The sequence below is a fragment of the Pyxicephalus adspersus genome, chromosome 5 (assembly GCF_032062135.1).
Source record: "Pyxicephalus adspersus chromosome 5, UCB_Pads_2.0, whole genome shotgun sequence".
Lineage (NCBI taxonomy): Eukaryota > Metazoa > Chordata > Amphibia > Anura > Pyxicephalidae > Pyxicephalus > Pyxicephalus adspersus.
In genome coordinates this window covers 115,863,879-115,886,565 of record NC_092862.1, presented here as the reverse complement: position 1 = coordinate 115,886,565, position 22,687 = coordinate 115,863,879, and the positions used below count along the sequence as shown (strand labels likewise).

At 37.5% G+C, this 22,687-nt stretch overlaps 1 protein-coding gene across 2 annotated transcripts in view; it reads left to right on the top strand.

Annotated features, from left to right (window-relative positions):
* Positions 1-22,687, top strand: part of SNX13 (sorting nexin 13) — a 75,158-nt gene that overhangs the window by 12,096 nt on the left and 40,375 nt on the right. For both annotated transcript variants that reach the window (XM_072412533.1, XM_072412534.1), the window contains exons 2-4: positions 10,858-10,970; positions 16,207-16,309; positions 20,296-20,385. In XM_072412533.1, coding sequence (XP_072268634.1) covers positions 10,858-10,970; positions 16,207-16,309; positions 20,296-20,385 — 306 coding nt within the window. The remainder of the gene's footprint in view (positions 1-10,857; positions 10,971-16,206; positions 16,310-20,295; positions 20,386-22,687) is intronic.

The window sequence follows — 22,687 nt, the reverse complement described above, 5'->3', positions numbered from 1 at the left end:
ACATACAATGGGTTTATAAATCTAATCTCATATGTTTAACATATTAAATTTTATTAATTGTAAATATGCAGCTTTCGTTATAATGATCTTGGTAAGGCTCCTCCTGGTATAAAGGTGACAGCACCTTGCCCTGTCTCCCACTTGTCTAGTCGCCTTGCCACATGGGCTCGCTATGAAGGCTACAATAGAGGCCCTTTTGACACATTACACAGGAATAATGAACTGTTGTCACAATCTGGAAACCTTAAGTGATAGAAGATAAATGTGTAAAAAGAGATTATCAGCTCTGAGTTCCTATTTCCTATTTAAGTGTATCTAAATCTAAAAACAAATACATACAGTTTACCATTGTTAACATGTGGTGACTGTGTTAATTTTCTTTTTTTAGGGCATTCCTCTTATTTTCACCTAGTGAATCTACCTGTAACACTCTTCTAGTCCAGGGATTTCTATATTAGAAAGACACAAGATAAAGGAGGTGTTTTTGTAGTTCTTGGAAATGGCTGAAAACAGAATTATAAAAAACAGCCAGCAAGGCAGAGAGCAAAGGAAGTGTATATAGAATTATTAAATAGTCGGATTCATGAAAGGAAAACATACTGGAGTTCCACTTTAGTGAAGACAAGTTCCTGTTTTGCCAATTTGCTTTTAATAGAAAAGACTGTAAAGGAGGACTTAAGGTAGTGCACTATGGGGTTATACTACAATTTATTAGCAACATTTTTTTCTCAGTTTGTTTATCAGATTCAACAAATGTATTGCTCTTCAGTTATTCGTTTATTCTACATGTTTGGGTTGCTTCTTGAGTGTTCAGGCAGAATATCTTACTATTTGGAGCTGATCAGTGATATGTTTAATTGACATGTGATTCAGTCTTCTTACAACCATGCAAAACAAAAAAGGCAAATTTGCATCAGATTTCACAAGCACGCAAATTGTGGTCTGTTCTTTCCATTTCAGGTTCTTAAAATGTTAAATCATCACTTGGTAGGCATTTCTCCTAATCTGCATATTGACAACTCTGTATTTTGGTTTGTAAGCATTTTGTAAGTGGCAAGATATTTTTGGAACAGTATTTTGTCACTTGATTTCTCAAGTCACATGGTGTATACTTTTAGAAAGTCTGATTTGTTTTTTCTCTTAACCTTTACAGGATCTGTAATAGCATGCTGGTGATTTTTTTTATTGGTTAATGGCAGTTTTTGTGTTTTTCATCATTCCATATCTAGAATAATGTAGTAATATTAATACATTCTGGATCTTCTCTCAAATGTTCATGTAAACCTTGGTAAATTGGATATATTGATTATTAGTCTATGTGCTTATATTTGGGGAGAATCAATAAAGCAAGTATAAATTTAATTTAATGCTTACCTGTCTGATCACAACTTTTATGTAAGCTCACTTGTCCACACTCCATGAACATCACCATCTTCTACTGGGAGTCAGAACTTTGTTCATCTTGATAGGCCGGCCCGGGCTAGGCCGGGCTGATGTAACTCCAATTCATGTGTGGCGGAGTTCATTCAGTTGGGATACCCAATATATCCAGGCAACCTGCACTGAGCTGCACATTCGCAAGAGGGAGATCTATTTAACTACTTTGTGCTCCCCACCATTATTTTATAGTATAAAATTTCAGCTAGTAGTCAGGAACTTAAAACACATCTCAAGTTTTTTGCTGTCTATGTCCCAGAACCTAAGCTTTGTACACACGTCAGGTAATCATTATCTGAGATGAAAGATCGTGCTTCTAACTGGTGAAAATCCGAGGTGTAAAGCGGTCCCCACACCCGTGATCAGAATGACTACTGTTTCCTCTTCCTTCTCTCATTGAACAGGACAGCTCTGTTTGTACAGCACTTGTTTGTTTATCTGTCACTTAAAAAGATCACAGAAGATCATATCCCCTGATGCCCATTGAAGGTCTGTATGAGGCTCCACGCTGTGGCTTTAGGTAGAACTCACTGCTACCTATTGGTTATAACACAGCTAGGCTAGAGCTGGTAATGAGTTTGAATTTAGCAACACAGGTGTGCTACTGCAAGGTGAATTTTGGACAGTTGCTAAACAGGTGGAACACATGGCTGCCCATTTATAATATGCCAAACGTGTAGGCACTTTGGTTGGGGTTTCTTTAAAGCTTATGGTGCCAGAGGGAACTCTATGATTGCAGTAGAGCCCATCAGGTAACATTTGCATACACACTGCCCCAGGTAATGCCCACATGTGATGCTGAATGACCAATAATAAAAATACTGAAATCCAGTGAATAAAAGTGATCTGACTGTGTCAGTAAGAGCTGAATGATGCTGGACAACCTCTAGAGAGTGAGGCAATGCAGCACTTGCTGTAGTTTCTAATGCACACTGTAATAAGCTTGCAGTGTGCGTTGAAATCAAAGCAATTTTATCACAGGAGAGGATCCTGTACAACTGTAAACTCTGGAGTTCTTTTTTAAATCCCATGTAGTTATTTATTATCTATAGTCTTATGTTGTAAGTTTTCTCAAATATGAGCATATGAGTAGTAGTAAAGTGGCCCTAATTTATTTCATTCACGAAGAGCAACTCTGAATTTCTAGTGAAATCCTTGTCACAATAGATTACAGACAAATGAACATGCATTTAACCAGTAAGTCAGCCCAATTAGGGAGGCAGCAGGGACATATTAGACACCATCTGTGAATGTTGGGTCCCTCATCTACCTGACACCTCCTGTAGACTGCAGAAGACAGCTAAGGCCTGTAGTTTCCTTTTTATAAATATGTAAAGATCTCTGGCAAAATATCAAATAGATAACAAATGTTAATGGTTTCATCTGTAACCACTTTCTACATGTTCCCTGTCATTCTGCTTTTGTTTTTCACAAATTGTGTTGATTGTACCATCTGGAATCCATGCGTATCACTTCTCAGTTTGGCTTTTTTCCTTTTCTTCTAGCTGTGGTATCCACAGACTCATTAGGTTGTATTTAAAATAATTCAGTGTCTGGCAAAGCAAAGTTAACTGGGTTTCCAAGTAGGTGAGACCAACATCGGTAGTAGAAAATGATACAGAGTATGGAAGAGGAGCACATACTATCTAAAGTAACATTAGTTATGTATATTGGGGTAATGTTCAGATATCATACCAGGGATGTTTGTTAAAGCGGAACTAAACCAAAAAAAAAAAAAAAAAACACTAATCTCACAGATCCGTCCATCCATGCAGAGGTTTCCTTGATGGGGTCCCATGTTGTCCTGGTATCCTCCTTCGGTCAGGTGCGGAAGAAGAGCCAGTTGATGGCATCTTCTTTCATCATTTGTCTTCTTCGTATGTCACCCGATCTCACACTGCGCAGACGCGAGATCCGGTGACAAAGATGGGGAAAAAAAGAGTGCCAATCTCCCTGCACATGGCATTTTTTTTCTCCAATTAAAGAAAAGGTTCCTTCTGTGCATGCCCGAGATTGACATCTCTCTCTATCCAAATGTAGGAAAATGCTCATTATGTGCATGAAGGAGCAGTCAGAAGCCAACCGGGATCCATGATGTAGGTATTCCAGGGCAGTTCCATTCAGTCTTGATCGCCCCGCTGATCAAGACAGAATAGAAGGGGCTTCACTATTTTTGTTTTTTTTTGTTTTGTTTTTTTAAAAAAAAGGGTGTTGCAGTAAAACAATTTGTTACTTTATATAAAAGGGTCTGCCTCCGTACAAATTTTGAGTTTAGGTCCGCTTTAAATTGAAACTTTCCGGTGTATACAAGTATAGTGTATACAATAAAATGAACTTTTCTTGGTTGGTCTGCTAATAAAACATTAAAAATTGTTATTACCTTTTCAATAAGTGCACAAAAAAATAGAATTAAAAAAACCTGATTGTGTAAAAAATTCAGGGCTGCGGCATGTCCAGTGCTCGCTTCATATGTTATGTAAAAAATGTTAATCAGCCCTACTTTATATAGGGGGTCCGAGTTATTTGGCAAAAACAGTATATGGCTTACAATGTTCAGTCTTCGATAATGTTGTGTTTTGTAGGCTTCATGAGGGAATAGGGGCTAAGGGTATTTCTGGCAGATCAATGAGTATTTTTCTGTACTTGCAAGCCCTTGAATTGGAGAGCTCGCATTCTGCACTACCTGGATTAAAGTAGAACTAAAGTTCCATTTTAAAAGTTTAGCTTCAGACAGGGCTTTATTGCAGAATAAAGAGGTGATGTCTCTTCTGCCAATAATCATTGATCACTGTCTCATCAGTCAAAATTATCAGAGCTGCACATGCGTTGGTTGTTAGTCATGCTTTAATACAGTCAATATATCACCAACAACCTATCTCTTTACATGGAGGGTGCAAGGGGGTAGGATCAGATTTTCTAAATCCTGCAGTGGATTGTTCACTTCTATTCATCAGCCATCTAAAGTGAACTCTCCTATTTTTAAAGCGTTGGAAACAAGTATTTAGTAGGCTGTCGTACTGATCTCCAGGTAATGCACCTGGTGACCTGCAGCTAGATATTACATGATACATCTCAACAGGGAATGAAACACTCCCTGCTTGTAGAAGACACATGAATAGTATCTAGGAGTACATTGTTTTTGTTAGATTACCACACCTAGCATGCAGGGTGTGATCACTAGAAACTGTCTTCTACATCTACACATTGATCAAGTTGTGTATCATTAATGAGTAATATCCCAAGATATTTTTATTGTCTTGTTGTACTGCTAACATCTCATGTGATTATTTATTGAATAACCATTAGACCTTGGAAAGCACTTGAGCTTCTATTTTCTGCCATACAACCTAATGTTTACACAGGGGACTACAATAAATTATTTTCATTAACATGCTGTCCATAAATGATTTCAGCTTTTCTATATTTTCCAGTAAGTGAAATTGTTATAATAGTTGAGTTTGTCCGCCCTTTCAAGGATTTGTGTTGGTTACCTTTCACCTTAAAAGAATATTAGGGAGGTTTAGGTGGTGGACGGGTCAGGTTTATTTACTTTAGCTGCTGTTCTGTATTGTTTTGAGTTTTTGATTAAAGGTAACCTTGTTTTTTTCATATGCCTATTTTGTATTGTGCAGGGTTATGTCAGATTTTTTATTACTTTGGTCCAGTGGACCAAGTGTTATTATTTTTTTTAAATGTTGGATGCATGTGTGCTTAGCAATAAGTGTAATCATAAGTTTACATGGGTGAATCCCTACAAAAGGGTTTGTTCAGACCTTCATCAGGGTTGAGTGGTCCCGCACGGCTGTCACCTCACTTGCCACTCAAACGTTTGCATTGCAGACTCTGGTTATTAGAGAACCTGCATCTACATGTTTTAGAGTTAGTAGCAGAACTAGTACCCATCCCTGCCACCCCTATTCATTCCCTACCATGTAGCGTCCCCCCACACGAGGAGGCGGTAAAGCAGCATCACATCTCCATCAGTGTGAACCTAGCCAAAGTGTTTGGATTAGTTTTCCAAAGCACTCTGTCTTGTAAACCTTTTTTCACATGTTATATCACCTTATTCCTTCATTGTTGTTCAATATATGTGCTGAATAGCCAGTTTTATTCCCCAGAGGAAGCCCAGCAGTTCTGTCCAGGCACTTTGTCTGATAGTTATGAAACCTCATCTCCAAACTAATGTGCATTTGGCGGGTACTACAAACTGCTCAATGCACCTTGCTACCTTTAAGTTACTAAACTGCAGATGTAAAAAAAAAAAAAAAAAAATGTGCATTTCTATATGATCGACAATTATAATGCAATAAAAGCAATTTACTGACTAAAATTATAGACTTTTAACGAGAATATTTCACAATATTTTCTTCTGTATTCATTATGAAAATTCTTCTTCAAAGAAAAAACATCTATAACATAAATTCCCAAAAAGTGCAAATTTTGACCACTAATGATTGAAACGGGCACGTCCTATGTAATGGACCTCTTTACAAAAGGTAACATAAGGTTTCATTATATAAAGCCCCACTGGTCATGTTGAAAATTCTATGGCTGTATTCTTCCAAGGAAATACTGTTCACTTAAACCAAAAAGCCATAATTAAAACTAAAATGTAAAAAAAGTATCCACCGTTTCAAGCTATTAGATTTCTAGAATAGAAATACATAGGTAGACATCGTCCCATTAAGTTCAACCAGTGGGGAAAAAAGGTGTGTGTAAACTTGAGGTTTAATAAATGCTAGCCACCTATTCCCTGTACCTCCTCATATAGGCACATGAGCCCTGACTTTTTAAAGCTCTCCAAGGCAGTAGAGGATACGCTTTCATAACTGAAGCTGTGTGATCCAGCAAACCTAGAATTGATCTGGTCCAGGATCGAAAACATTTGTAACAAATAGCAAATCACTTTTAGGAAATTCATTCCAGATTTGTTGGATCACCTGGTTTCACTGATGAAAGTGTATCCTCTCCAGCCTCAGAGAGCTTTAATATATCGGGGCCATGGTTTTTAATATGTTGTATGGTTGCTGAAAAATGCAGTCTGGCATCTATTGTTCTACATACTTTTGGTGACACTTGATTGATGCTTACACTGGTTGAATTCAGAGATGGGAGGAAATAAGTTGTAGGTAAGTATGCAAGCACATCTGGCCCATGAAACTTATTCACTGTACATTATTACCCCCTTAGCAGTGTTCCCGAATGTGACTCTGGGTGGATTGATAGTGACATAACAAAGGAATTGCCCAATTACTTTTGAGCCCCTTAAATGTAGTGATTGTGTTAAAAAAGGCTTTAGTTCCTCACATTTTTTGCAATCTTTTTGTTCAACCCACTAAATTAAAGCTGAAAGTCTGCAGTTCAACTGCATCTGAGTTGTTTCATTTAAAATGAATTGTGGTAATGTACAGAACCAAAAGTAGGAAAAATGTTTTCTCATCCAAATATTTATGGACCTAACTGTACCACAGCGCTGTACAAGGATCAGCAGTGTCATATGTCTAGAAAGTTTGGTTTAAATGTCTCTATGCGTTTCCTAGTGATCACCAAATATAGCTCTGACATGTAGCACAGCGCTGTACAAAGATCAACGGTGCACTCACATGAGTCTGAGTCATATATCTACCGTGTTTCCCCGATGATAAGGCAGGGCCATCAAATAAGACAGCCCCCCCCTTTTTAGGTAAAAATGAAAAATAAGCATGAACAATAACTGTGTACTGTAGTCTTCTTCATGGGTAAATAAGGCATCCCCCTGAAAATAAGCCCTAGAGCATATTTTGGCCTTCAAAAAAAATAAGACAGTGTCTTATCATCGGGGAAACAGGGTAGCAAGTTTAGTTGAAAAATCTCGTTGCGTTTTCGAGTGATGGTGGAATATATACATACATACATACATACATACATACATACACACATCCAATTATGGATATATAGATTTATATACTTTATATTAGTAAATATTGGACATATTTTGTTGAGTTATGCCTAAGAATTATAGGCCTACAATGTAAAATAAATTTCCATACAGAACAATGTAACACTTTTTGAATGAAAATACAGACAGAATTATAAGGCCAGGGGGGTTAGTTTATACATTCTGTACATTAATTTGCTTCTACATTGCTTCAAAAGTTAACATTCTACAATGCAAATTCTGAATACAGATAACTCCAAATGCAAAACCATTGGAAAACCCCCAAAGTGTAACTGTTTTATTCTGAGAACGTTTAAAAACCGAACTCAAGGTAGTTACATGTCTCTTGTCTCTCCTACGCCTATTTCAGTGGATGCAGGGTGAGACATTTATCAGATTAGTGTCTAAATGCTAATCATGCAGCCTCTCAGTGTGCAAGGTCTTTGTGACATTTTATCAAATGAATTACGAAAAAAAGCCTACATCTGGAATCTTTTTTTAATGTGTTGCTTTTTTTTCCCACCTTGTCATTTTAGTTAGGTGCCACTCGCCCCCACCATTCCAGTCATATTGTGATATTCTTTTCCTTCCTTCCTCCATCATTTCTTCAACTTCTGGCACCTTCTCTGTGTATGAGAGAGAGATTAGCTGTCATTGGAAGGTGTGGTGAGGGTACATGATCAGATGCCTTCTATCTCAGTTTTCCCCACAAAAAAATCAGATTCCACATGAATCCCCAACATGCACTACAAACTAAGGAACATACCTGGTTGCACTGTTCAACCCAGAATTTTTTTTAAGTCAGGCGGGAAGAAATTGTAGGTGGGAGGCCCAACTCTGCAGTAACCACCTAAAAACAGCCAGGTGGTTACTGAAAAGTGCTGGGTGGTGCGTCCGTCCTGCTAAAAGGGACTGGGGAGAACACTGTGATTGGAAATGGCAGCCATAGGTGCTGTTGGCTGTTCTTTTTTTAACCCTGTTGCTTGTGTCCTTATGGAGGTTATGTGGAGACGGTTGTAATGGCAGCAACACAGCTTTCCTTAAATGAAGCATGTTCCATTTTGCCCAGCACAGAAATGTTATTTATTTAAATAGATATTCCAAAGGTTTGTAGCACAATACAGTCAAACACACATTGGTGCATGTAGCAATGATAACAACATACAAAATCAATATTTGGACAGTTTTTCAGTTTTTTTCTATGTTTGGTAATGACACTGCTCCTGGTATAGTTTGTGTGGCTGCTATATATAATTATATTTATAATATTTACTGGAACTAAACAATCTAATTTGCCGACAGTCCCATCAAAAATGTTTAAAAGTTCCCACTTCCTACCTTCTTAAAAATTATCGGAGGGTCCCTAGGGATGGTTAAGACATCATTTAGTGTTTTGTAGTTCTAAAAACTCATAGGAAGGGTTGCACAAAATTAGGTGATTTTGAATTGTAGTTTATGATATCCCATTGTTTAGGGGGATGCTAGTTAATGGTGCTATATCTCCTAAGGTGGGGGGTAGTTCATTGAAGGGTATCAATTCATATAGTTTAGGGGTGTCAAACTCAAATACATAGTGGGCCAAAATGAAAAGATTTGGACAAAGTCGTGGGCCAACCTTGATATTTATTGAAAAAATATTTACAATTGAGGAAGGTCGCTAATGAATATTAACAGAGGAGGAGGTGCTTGTGGGTCCTGATTGATGCGCCAGCAGAGCATTCCAAGATTTGTAGTATTATCGGTGCATGCACTATCTACCAGCGGAACAGCTCTAGTAGACATTTGGTATTTTCTCGTGGGCAAAATATACTTACAGTGCGGGCCTGAGTTTGACACCCCTGATTTAGTGGCTACTTTATAGAGCCTCTGTGTTAACCCAAACTGGATCACCAAGGTTCATAAAGTAAGCAACCAAATGTTGCAGTTTGCATATACCGGTAGTAAGGTAGTGATTTGTTACTGATATTACTGCAAGACACTCTCTGTTCTCTCTGGAATAGAACTTTCCTTTAAACTTTTTCTTTGGCTTTATTGAGAGTAGAGATGGTCAGTGAGGTGCAGAAAAAACAAAAGCTTACTGTTTGAGAAAGAAGCTATTATTTTTGTCACTGTATTGTTTTATTTTGAGATGGCTTGCTGTGGTCATGAAAAGTATTGTGCATAATTGTCGTTGGAAACAAACGATTAACAACTGATCATTCAATAATTGTTAACAAAAAAAGTGCACAGCGACAGGGCAACCATACTGACGAACAAGGAATGTTGCTGGAAACTAATTAACGACCGTCCTGGTGGATCAGTTTGGGCGAAGATCGTTCGCTTTCTATTGTGTGTATGGTTGTGTAGTGATCATGGATTGTTCTGCGGTACACTTCAGTTTCTGCATCGTTAAAATGATCGTACCTAGTATGAGTACATTATGGATGGATTGTATTAAAAAAAATCGTGAATAATCGTAGTTCTGTCATTAGTCTGTCGTTTTCTAACAACAATTATTGCACATGAGTAAGTACCCTAAGTCTTCGCTTATAAGCAATATTATTGTCTGATCAGTACAATCCAATGCAATACCATCATGCAAGAAGGCTTAGAAAGCGGGAACATATTATAGACCACATAATATGACTCTATACCAATGTGATCCAGAATTCTGGACTTTCCATGATCTGTATAAAAATAGAACTGACTTCCAGACTTCTAAAGGGTGGAGGCTCTGTAGTGTTACTAGCAGTTAAGATTTTTTTTTTTTTGTTTGAACCTGCTCAGCTTTCTAGAATGTTTCTATAAATGTTCTTACATGTGTTTTTGATAATTTTAATCTGTTATTACTGTTAACATTGTTGTAGTGCCAAAGGGCAGCTAGGTAGGACTTGCTTGACAGAAATAATCTTTTATAGACCTGGCAGCACAATACCTGGCTATTATAAACAAAATGAAAGAGATAGTACTTTTATTTTGTTGTCTTGAATAATAAAGTTTTTACATTTGATGTACATCATATAAGTGCTGCTGGATCCTTACTATTAGTGTTTGTGTGTTGCTGGGGTGTGTACGAGTCTCTTTCCAACTTGTGCTTCTAATGCTGGCCATGCACTGATCAATACTTTTAATTGACTAAATGTAAACCTTTAATCTAACACACACACACACACACACACACACACACACACACACACACACACACACATATATATATATATATATATATATATATATATATATATTATAAAATATTTTTTTTATATGTTTCTATGTGCCCTGTAAAGACCTGACCGAATTATAACTACACGGAAACAACTTTATCTGTTTGTACTTGTTCATTACTGATGTGGCATAAGCAATCCTGGGGCTGTCAAAATTGTCACAAAGGATATTTTATACATTGTTTTTAACATCCAGAAGTGGTCACTGAGTATACTGTGAATGCAGTGATATGCATCATTTTAAAATATCAAATCTTTGCACCAGTTATGAACACAACTAATTATCTTTTTCTTCTACAGGCCAGCCTTTCCATATGGGGATGGGGAAGTCTTGGTGTTGTGCTCTTCCTGATAACGTTTGGGCCTTTTGCTATATTTTATTTTGCCTTCTATATCCTCTGCTTTGTTGGTGGGTAAGTACTGTGACCTCCACATATATATGTATATCTAAAACTCTGAATTTTTTTAAGGAATAGACAAAACTTAGGGTTATGGATATAGTACAGAGGACTACCTCAGCCATGTTTTTTGGGGATTGTTGCTCTGAAATGCTGCCTTTGGCATTGGAACAGTTGAACTCAAAACTCACCTGTACTACAAATGCATCTTTACCAATTCACGCTCCACTAATAAAGTAAATAGGAATCTGCCTGCCTTTGCTTTATGTACTCCTTAAAATATACTGTACATCACACTCAGGGGGGGGAAACACATGTACCCACTTTTACACAATTTAATGTTTACCTTTGCTTGCTGTCTAAAGGACAGTAATATTACTTAAGGTGATTGTCACCAGAACACGTGTCTCTGTTGGAATGTTTCCCTGGGCTTCCTCATCCTGTGACATCATCCTAACTTTCTTAGTTGTAAAGATATTTGCTTTAAACACCAATAACAACTTTACAAAATGGTTGACACTTCCCATCTCAATCCAAAGGAGAAAAAAATGTGGAAAGTGGTGCAGTTTAAATCAGAGCCTTAGTTGGGAGATATTACAAACTCTGAGGTGCTCATATGTGAGCTGTAGGCGTTTAAGATCCAGCACACTATACATTTGTACATTTGTATGCCATGCCTGTTACATTTTTCTTTACATTGACAGCACTTACCTTTCCTGTGTGTGTAATGCTTTCCCCTAGTGCCATATCTGAAGTAACTAATCTAAAACTAAATGATTTAAATAAATACCCTGATGCTAAAAGGATGTTATGTACTGACTTTTTGTGGCAAGCCTTCTTATTACTGGTTTGCTTGGGTTTGAAGCAGAACTTGACAGCTTGGCCATGGAAGGTTGGGTTTTTATTACTTGTTCTTGGTAGCCAGATAAGCATTGTGCCTGAAAAGGTGGCACCTGATTAATCTTTTTAATGCTCGCCAACTAAAACTGCCTATTTGAGTAATCATTGAATTTATTGGTATGCCTGCTGAGCGTTGTCATATCTGATTGCACTTTTGCTCCCTTTTGAATATTGACCCATTTTCTCCGAGATATTTTTTTTATTCTAGTAATCTCTATGCTGTTGCACTTTCAGTTTACTTTAGTCTGTATACTGTATTGGGATGTCAAGGAGAAATTTGATTATCCTAAATAAAATAAAGCTAGGTAGGGTTGAAAATGGTAGTAGCATTTCTTTCCATAGGTCCTTATCTTATTTTTTTTTTCTTTTTTTATTTTTTTTTTTATACATACAACTAGCAAATGATGCAAAATCTCTCATATCATCAGCTTCCTTATTCTGTGCAGCGGAGAGCTCAGACTGGCACAAAAAGAGGCAGATTTCTTATCCAGTTATGACTCAATTGCTTTGGAAAGTGCTTTTCAGCCTAAACCTGAAAAACCCTTCTCAGAGAGGAGAGCACTGGGATTACCTCCTAAATGTGCTGCTCTTCCTCCATTATCAGACAAAGGAAGAAGATGTGATTAGGCAAGCAAAACTTTAGCAGCCTGTTTGTTTTTTTTTTTTTTTGTAGTGTCCCTAAATAGAATAACTAAGTACCTATACTATACATTTGAGGAAGGGTGTTAAGCAATGGATGCTGAGGATGCTTGCAGCTGTAAGAGTAAGGCATATACTATATTTGGGGCATAATATCATTATGATCTGAGATTTTTTGCATGGATCTGAGATTTTTTTTATAGCATTAGTACCACGGTTCGCCAGCATTTTTTAGTGATCCGTAATGACTACTACTTACTATTTGGAGAACACACCAGGAACCCCTTTTTTAAAAAAGGATAGTACAGTGCTCATTAATTCTACTGCAATGAGTGATATAGGAGAACTTTAAATTTAATTTAACTCCTGTACAAGAATTCAGGGATGGGCTCTGGGTGGGAGGTATATTTCCCACGTTTTTGTCTTTCATCCCTTTTAGAGAGGTGGCTGGAAAAGGAGCCCAGGGTTCATAGGTTAATAACAAGTTTGATAGACTGTTCCAGGGGTCCCAGGCTCTGAATGAAATGGAAAGTTGAATGGGATTTTTCATTCCACTCCAACACTTGCACCAGCCAGACAGGATCTGGTGCGCAGGGCTTAACTAACTGCTTATTGCTTAGGTGTGGTAAACTGCTATAGCAGCATTTGGAGTTGAGATACTTGAACCAATACAGCAAGCACCCCTGTAGTGGAATCTACAAACTAAACTTTGCTGCTGGAAGCATCGATTTCTGTTACTATTTTGATGAAGGAATGTAAAGTTTTATTTTCTTGTGCACTGGAAAAAGTGTATTTTGAGTTTAAGTAAAAGATACGTTTTCGGACTGTACAGCTGTATAATCCATGCTACATTGATCCTGGTTCCCCCACATATCACACTCTAATCTGCTTTTGACGACTCTGTAAAATTTACAGATAAGGCTCTCAACCTTGTCAGATACTTGGATTTTGCAGGGTTTTTTTTAAGTGTACCAAAACTTTACTGCAGTGCTCTGTTTATTTCTCTAGGCAGGGGAAATTCCTCCTTATTATTTATTGCTTATTCAGGTTGTATTATGACGTACCTTTGTCTGACGGGCACAGGTCCCAATGTGGGGGTTAAGCTCAGCAATTAGACTATTCTGCTATTTGGCTATACACTTATCTATGGAATTTGCCAGCTCCTTCTCCTACCGTTTGAATGTTTTTGCCAGTTACTCAGACAACTAGAGCAAGATTAAACAAGCCCCAAGAACCAAGCAGTCAATTCGCCCAAAATTATTTCTTTTAGAATCGCCTATGTTGCTGTCAATATTGGCTTATGCTTTTTGTTTTTTTAAAGTGAACCTGTGGCCTGCTTAGGTAGGGCAAAGCAACAGATTCATGTTAATCCCATTCCCAAAATCATATACTCCCTTCTCCTTAACCTTCATACTGCTCTATTAAGATGTCTGCAGCCAGAGAACCCAACTTTGTAAGTTTCAAGTCTCTAAATTTGTAGCTTACACAAAGGAGCAGAGTCTTCCCACGTGGCAGTGCTGGGGCTTTTTGTTTGGCCCAGCACAGTGGCATGCTCTTCCCAACCTAAAAGTACGGCATTATTACTCTGATCCTGCCAGCCAAACAGGGCAGCAGTGACGAATAAACACACAAGCATGTGATGTTGGGTTAAAGATGTTCAAGCAGCCCTGTGCGCACCCCAGCGGGGTCAAGAAAAGGTCCCTGCTGGGGGGGGTGCACCGGCCAGATCTGCGGACCATGTACCCTGTATGCATCGCAGGCTCAGGGCAGTGGACGAATTATGTCTCTGGACACAACCAGGTTCTGGCATCATGACGTCACTATGGGGGGAAGTTTCTTACCCTTTGAGTAACACACAGCTCCCTGCGCATACACAGTCCACAGCCTGTAAGTTTATTGGTCAGTAAGTTCGAAAAGGTTGCGACCACTAATGTATAGTACATATGTTACATATGCCCAAACTTTGCTGTGCATGTGTTGTATTCTCTTGACACAGAGCAGTGTAGACTTTTATCGGACTAAGTATTATTTACTTTGCTGCTCTGCATAATACTTGGAGCACCCCAGGTTTTGTGCAGTATAATCAATGCCTCTGGGGTATCCTTTCAAAGTTTTATTGGAGACTCATGTCCCATTATTTCCCTGTTTATAAATGTTTTAATAAGCCAATAATTTTCATGGGATGTAGATTTTTACTTGACTGTATTTCAGGAAGAATATAGCAATCTGTGAACACTTCTGCCTGACCAATTCTTTTTGTTATTATGACTGTAAAAATCTGCATGTAAAAATTTGACCTCCTTGAATTTTAGGTGCCCATAGAGTGAATGGTAAGCTGTACCATTAACAAAGCATGTGTCTTTGTGTTCAATCACAACTTACTATACAATCAATGGACTGTTGTTGTGTGTGGGTTTTTTGTGTTTTTAATAAGGCTATCATATATAAAATGCATTCACAACATATATTAATGTACACAGTCAAGGAAATGCATACCTCAATGCAAGTTTATTACATAAATTTACCGTGCTGGGTGACTTCTAAGTTCTCTGTGAACTTGTGCAACTCTGTACCCTGCTGAGTATGCAGAGAGTCCTCTGTGCAGCCATTACTGTTCTGCAGTTTGTATGCTGTTCACCAAAGAATAATACGGAAGATTAATAATATATAAACTCCAAATACTTAACGACCATGTAACATTGGTAAAATACCTAATGCTGAGGCGGTAACCTTTACCAGCTTGCGCTCATCATTAAATATAAATAAGCATTTATGAGCGTTAAGCTAAGTGGCCCATTGGACATAGATCATTAGTTACTTGCAGCAGGTTTTTCATGGAAACCCTTTTATATTACTTGCAGTTTTTTCTGAAAGCTGTGGCTGAATGGCAGTCCTGTGTACAGGGACATACAGTTTAATGGCCTGAAATTCAACTCGATCATTAGCATTTAAGATGGCTCATTGTCTGTTTAATTATGGGACATGGCTGTAAAAAGTCAGAGAATAAAGCCTTGTTCATATGCTTCTGAAATCACAAGATTGATTGAGAATAGAGGAAAACATCCATAAAGCTTCCACTGTTTTCAGTGGAAACGTGCCTTTATGGGTATTTTAAAGTCTTCATATGCCTATGTTCTCTCGGCAGCCCAAAACATAACACCCCAAAACACTCCAGTGTGTGTTGGCATATCAGAATAAATGGACATTTTACACATTGGCCTCTAAAAGCGCTTACTTAATGCTGGGGAAACTGGGGATATGTGTGTGTATGCTAGGCCTTTTGATGTAGGATTGTAAAGTATCTATAGAACTTGGGGTCACACAAATATATTTATATATATTTATGTTTAAAAAGCTACATCTAGATTTAGCAAAATTTGTATTTGCTTCAGTAAATTTAATCCAGAATTTTATACCATTTCACAAACTTGAAAACCTTGGTAGAATTCTATGATTAAAGTGTGATTGTAAGTCAGTATGATTTCTCATATATATTTATCTTGAGTTAATATATACTGTATCCACGCAAATCAGGATTTTTATTATGATGTGTGACATGGCAGTCATTCAGGTTTCCTACCTAGTACAGGCTGGTTTTATTGATACAAAGGAATATAGTATTCTCCAGTCAGTCCAGTTTGTTAGCCAAGAGCAGGGAAGAGACAAGGATGTTTTTTCCATGTTTATAATTGTCATGTATTTTCTTCCACAGTGGTTTCGTAGTCACGCTTCTGTTTGGGAAAATAGTTTCTGAAAAGTACCTAGAGAGGTGTGAGCACTCCTTTCTTCCACCAACCTCGGCTGGAATCCCCCGGGTAAGTTCTATTACATTAAACACAGCTTGATTTACATTCCCTTGGACAATGCCTTGTTGTAATCTTCCTGTTCCCTGGCAAACAAGACACAGGCTGTCAATGAATGAGGGGTGATCTCTCAAACCTGTCCTATTAAGTTGGATACCTTCTTTATTGATTTAACAATGATGTCTAAGCCGTTTTAATTAGTGTAACACATAGAGACAGATGATTACTGATGTTTATTGTATCTGCAAATTTTACATCATTGTTTTATTGCCTGAAAATAGTGACTTGTTATAAGAAAAGCAAGCAGCTTTAAATTTAGCATGTTTGAATCACAGACCCGAAACAAACATTTGTAAAATTAGAATTCTGTATGTCCCAAGTGAAAGAATGTGGAATCTTTAAAGCCAAAGCATAAGTATGACAGCCAGGATAATGGTATTCTTCATAGAGCAGGCCAGAAGTGGCAGCTTCCATACTTTTCTCATGACATGGCCATGGTAATGCTGGGTTTACACTTCTGCTTTGCATTAATGTGCTGCAGCACCATTCATTCCTAAAGTGGAACTGAATTGTGTTTTACTGTCCCTGTTCATAGTGGGCACAACCATCTTCCTAGTTGCAATCAAGGCCAGGATGATGTAACTCCTGCGCAGGTATCCCAGCAAACAATGCTGATCTGTATTGTCAGCCTAGCAATTGTGATTTACTGACCAAGCAATCGGGCAGGTAGGAATGCTTATTTCAGAAGGGATGTCGTCTGTCCTTTTGTGCAATATATTGCCAGATTGCAAAGTTTTAAAGTGGAACTTGAGTTCTGCTTTAAAGACACCTTAGTGCACCTTACCAGCACTACTGTGTTACAAAAAGTGTATGTGCACCTTTTTTTTTATTTTTTTATTTTTTATGTTATGTTCGAATGTCCATTCAAATCAATGAGCGGGTTCAGTAAAAATCATATTCTGCATAGCCTAATTTAATTTGTTACTGCAGCACAGATGTGAGAACTAAAACTCCACATGTGCAGCCTTTTTTCTTTGGAACTGCTAATGGTTCCATGTTTGTTAAGTCATTTGTTATTTTATCTATATTTGAGTTTTATAGTTGCATTTTTTTTTGTAAATTTATTAGACTGATGCTTTAATACAGTAGTTGAAAAAATTCAGCTACTGAAATGGGTTCATACACAAGATGACAATGATATATATATCCATGTCGATCCCTATTGTACAGCGCTGCGTAATAGGTTGGTGCTATATACATACTGCTTATTAATGCTATAAGGTACTTACCAGGGTTACCTAATAAACCTGTATTATTGAAAAAATTCTTCAGTAATATTAGGACAACATTATAGACTGTGCTGTGTAATATAAATCCATCTTGTGAATCTAAGGGATTCATGGCTTAAATATGAAATGAAAATGTTTTGTAAAGGCAGGTGAATTATTATAACTTCACTCTAGAAAGTAACTGATCCGGTCCTGCAAGTTATTTTTTTAAAGGTATTCTTTCTGTAAAAATATATACGGAGCATCACGGTCTACACATAAATAGCTCTATTATAATGAGTCAGGGTGATGAGACATTATGTTCTAGATGTTGCTTTTAGTCATCAGTCGCTTAGCAAATAATGAATAGATCTCCTGCCCGTGTGATCTTTGTGTGGCCCCTGTGTACCTGGTAATACGATGGGTGTGTTTATTATACCGTGGTCATGCTCCGGTACAATTCAGTAGGCTACAGAATACAAACTCTTGATTCGTACTGCAGAGTCCAGGCCTTGTGCCAGCTTAATAAAATCAATTACACTGATAAGAGCAATGAAAGTGCTGTTTGTGGTTTTATTTGAACAACATATTCCATAGTATTGTACGGGAAATGCAGAGAACCACAGGGGAAGTCACTTTACAGTCGCCAGCCTGTATCGAAATTGTGCAGAGGGAGTTTTTTTTGTCTTAAACATCGTTTCTTTTTTTATACATTTTTCTACTTTTTTGTGTTACAAAATTACTTTAATACAACAATTATAGTTATTTTGCTGTTTATCTATGAGCATTTATCAGTGCTTTATTGTGTGTTTATTTTATCTATATATTGTTTTAAGTATCTCCAAGGCTACGTACACACATGCAATAATTATCCTTGAAAACAAACAACTAACAACCGATCGATAATTGTTAACAAAAAACGAACGAGGATTGTCGCTGAAAACGAACGACCCTCCCGGCGGATCTGATTGTGGGACGATTGTTCACTATCTATTGTGTGTGGTCGTTCAGTGATCGTGGGTTGTTCTGTGATACACGTTCTCCTGTACATTATATTTGAACGACCGTATTGTTACAGCATGTACAGAATTGTGCACAATGCGATCGTTTAAAATAATCCCGAATAATCGTTGATCGGTTATTCATTGTTCGTTTTCCAACAATAATTATTGCGTGTGTGTACGTAGCCTAATGCACATTGTTTTGCAATTTTGGTGTTTTTGTTCTTCACTAGTCTGAATTTAAATGTGTGCACTTGAATCTCTGGTTTGGAATGTATCTCGGTCAGCCTCACCTTATCAACTTATAGCTATTTGTTGGTGCTCATTCACACCTAAGCATGCCACTCACTATACATGCATTCATACATTGTGATATTGAACGGTCCATAAATGTATATGTCAGAGCAAAAAAGAAATAAATATGCCCAGTATCTGGTTCATACATACCTTCGCTGACAGAAGAGATCTCTATTTTTTGTGCAATCTGTTGGACTGAAATCATAGAGCTGATTTTTTTTATGCTGGAAGAGTAAAACGTATCTTAATTACTACCCAATCCTTCAGCCACCAGCGCTCTCTATTTCTGTGTCATCCTGCACCGTGCAATGTAATGATGTGTCAAGTGTTCAGATCACCAAGGTAGCAAGGATTGGGTAAAGGCTAAGAGGGGTAGCACAGGGAGAGTCGGCTGCTGAGGAAGTAGGGGTTAAGGTAAATTTTACTCTGAACAAAATCGGCAATCAATCCTTGCAGTAAGCAACTGCAAGCTATTCTTACCTATTCTGATGGAGATGAAGACAAAGTACAGTGTTCTGTAGCTCAAATCAGGAGAGAGCTGCCTGTAGTGACAACTCTGCACACTAATTACAACCATGTTCACTAACTCTTAAGATGTACCTTACTGGTATGAGTGTGTAAATCTTTCCATATAATGGTGTCTGGTTCTGGTGCTGTGATTGCTGATAATGCCACCACCCTGCAAACAGCATAAAGTTGGCGATCACTGAAGTCATCGCCATCACTATGATCGCAGCCAGGATTTTACAGCCACTTAGGAAGAGGGTCATTAAAAAAAGAAAAATAATCCAGGCACTGTGTACTGTACAGGGCTGACCCATTATTAGGGCTGTGTTCAGCACTGCCTGGTAGCAACCTTCCCTGTACAGTTACTGTATAGTACAGATTCTTTCATTGTCCATCCTTGTTCATTGTTTAACTCTTTTTTATGTTGGCTTCAAAAAGGAATGTATAGATCGAAAATTAGAAAAAAAAAATTATTTTTATTTTTTTATTTTTTGTAATGAGTTTTACAAAATATGCACATCACTGTGACTTTCTTTTAGCTGGCAAGGCGTGCTAGTATTTGTAGTTCTACCACAGCTAAAAGTTGTGGTGTTTTTAGAATGTGAGACTGTAATTTGCCATTTATTAATATTAATAATAATAAACAGGACTTATATAACACCACCATATTACTGAGCGCTGTACATTATATAGGGGTTGCCTAAATGACAGATACAGACAGTGAGAAAGGAGGAGAGGACCCTGCCCAGACGAGCTTACAATATATGTGTATCTTTACCATTGTTTGAATAGAACGTTTGTGTACACAGGAATCCACTTCTTTGTCACATTTCATTGACTTATCAACTTTTGTTGATATTGCTCATCTGTACAGTTTACCACTGTCAATTGTCTGATTCTCATTATTTGTGTTTCCTTATGTTAGTGCATGGAGGAAATGAAACGGGAAGCTAGACCCATCAAAATCGACAGAAGAGTCACAGGTGCCAATATGATCGATGAGCCGCTTCAGCAAGTAAGTGTCTATGCAGCTTGTTTGTTTAATGGTTTCCCATTGTGATTGCAGAATATCTTCATTTTACCTATTTATCAGTGAATCGTCTTGGGTTTTAGGAAGCATGAATGTAATGATGAAAGTGTACTGTTAACATGGCCTAAAGTAAAGCTATCACAAAAGAAATGTGGAAGCTACCATTGCTAACCCCCTTTTCAAAATACTAGTTGCCAGGCTGTTATGGTTATTTTGTGGCTACAGTATATTCAATGTCACAAACTTAGAGATGAGTATAAACAAGTGTGCATGTAAAAGAAAAATCATAACCACCAGTCAATAGGAACAATGCGTACATCAATTAGCAAAAAGCCAGTTTTAACCTAATAACTATTCACACATACTCAGTTCCTCCTGCCATCCTCATTAAATAAATACATAGCAGCTTTTCACTGAGAACATTAACACATTAATACAAACTGAAAGCCTAAAATCTCACTTTATAGTTATCTAAAACTTGTATTTAAGCCTAAAGTGGCTGCTTTGTTGCAAGGGGAAGGTGCATATGTGGATAGAAATATTTGGGTATGCTATGGAGTTTACAGAACTGCAAGCTCCTTATACTATACAGCCATATAGAAGCTTACAGTTTGGTTTGCTTCTCAAAATTTTTTTAACAGACAGTACCTACTGCCAATATGTTTCCTAGGATATTTGCTCAAAAATTCCCAAACCTGTGTTTGCTGTTGCCATTTTTCACTTCTCTGTTGGTTTTTGTTATTTTTTTTTTCTTTATTTCACTCCTTTATTGTAAACACTCCAAAAGGAAGCACCTCAAACCCAAAAGGTGGACAGGACAGAAGCTTAGGAAGGGTAACATACCACTAAATTCCCCAGGGCATATGACTTTTTACACAGTATATCTATGAGTGATACATCAAAGAGTCCTGACCCAATCATTGTGTTCTTGAAGTATAACAAGGAAGCCAAGAATAACAGCCCACTGAAGACACAAAACAAGAACACATAATCAGCGTCTGGAAAATCTTTCTCTTTTAATAATGCTGAAATCATTTTTCTCATGTTCCTTAAAGGTAAAATGGACTAAAAAATTAAATGGCTGCAACCGTGCTCAAACCAAAAAAGGTGGGATTTGCTCCTCCAGCTGAATTCTGAAATGTAATACAAATGAAGTCAGCAGTGAGAACCAAATTACTTGGAAACCTGAGTGATTCTCCCCAATTGTCAATGGACAGCCATAGGTTCAATGGTTGGATGTGGCAAAATTTTGTAATATTTTGGTCTAAAAAAAATTTCTCCCCAATTGTCAATGGACAGTCAATAGGTTCAATGGTAATATTACTTCAATTGTGTTGCTTTCACGTATAGCTATCATGAAATACATACAAGGTTTGCCATTGTTGATCTGCTTGTGAAACTGCTAGTTAACTTGTCTGGCTTTTTGCTGACATTTTGCCTTTAATACCATGATCCACTAACCCAGAGGAAGTAAAGCACATTTAAGAAAGTCATGTAGAAGTCAGATGTCCTTTGTTTCCCTTTAGATCAGTGATTTAATATTGGAACGAGTAGATCAGCATTAAATCTAAAGAACTAGTATTTTCAGATGCAGTTTTCAGCCTCCATGTCTCTTTAATGCTTAGATATTTCATCATTTTGCTTCATCACGGAGGCTTTGTTTTCCACAAGAATTCTATATCAAATAAACCTGCTGGTAAAATAGGTAGGAGGAAGTAAGAGCACACGGAGACAATAACAAGGAAGCCAAGAATAACAGCCCACTGAAGACACAAAACAAGAACACATAATCAGCGTCTGGAAAATCTTTCTCTTTTAATAATGCTGAAATCATTTTTCTCATGTTCCTTAAAGGTAAAATGGACTAAAAAATTAAATGGCTGCAACCGTGCTCAAACCAAAAAAGGGGGGATATGCTCCTCCAGCTGAATTCTGAAATGTAATACAAATGAAGTCAGCAGTGAGAACCAAATTACTTGGAAACCTGAGCGATTCTCCCCAATTGTCAATGGACAGCCATAGATAGGTTCAATGGTTGGATCTGGCAAAATGGAAAAGTAAGGTTCACAAGCTCTGGTCCTGTAAATCAAATAAGCATTTATTCAGTGGGAGCAAATTACTTTTTTTTAATGGTCGACCTCCTACTGGGTCTTGCAAAGCTTACATTTTAAAAAGCTGTATGATTGTTGTATGAAATAATGAAGGCATTTCAGAAGGTAAATTAAGTAGAAGGAGAAGTTTTGGGTGGAGTTTATAAAAAAGAAAATATAGGCATTTCTGGTATACA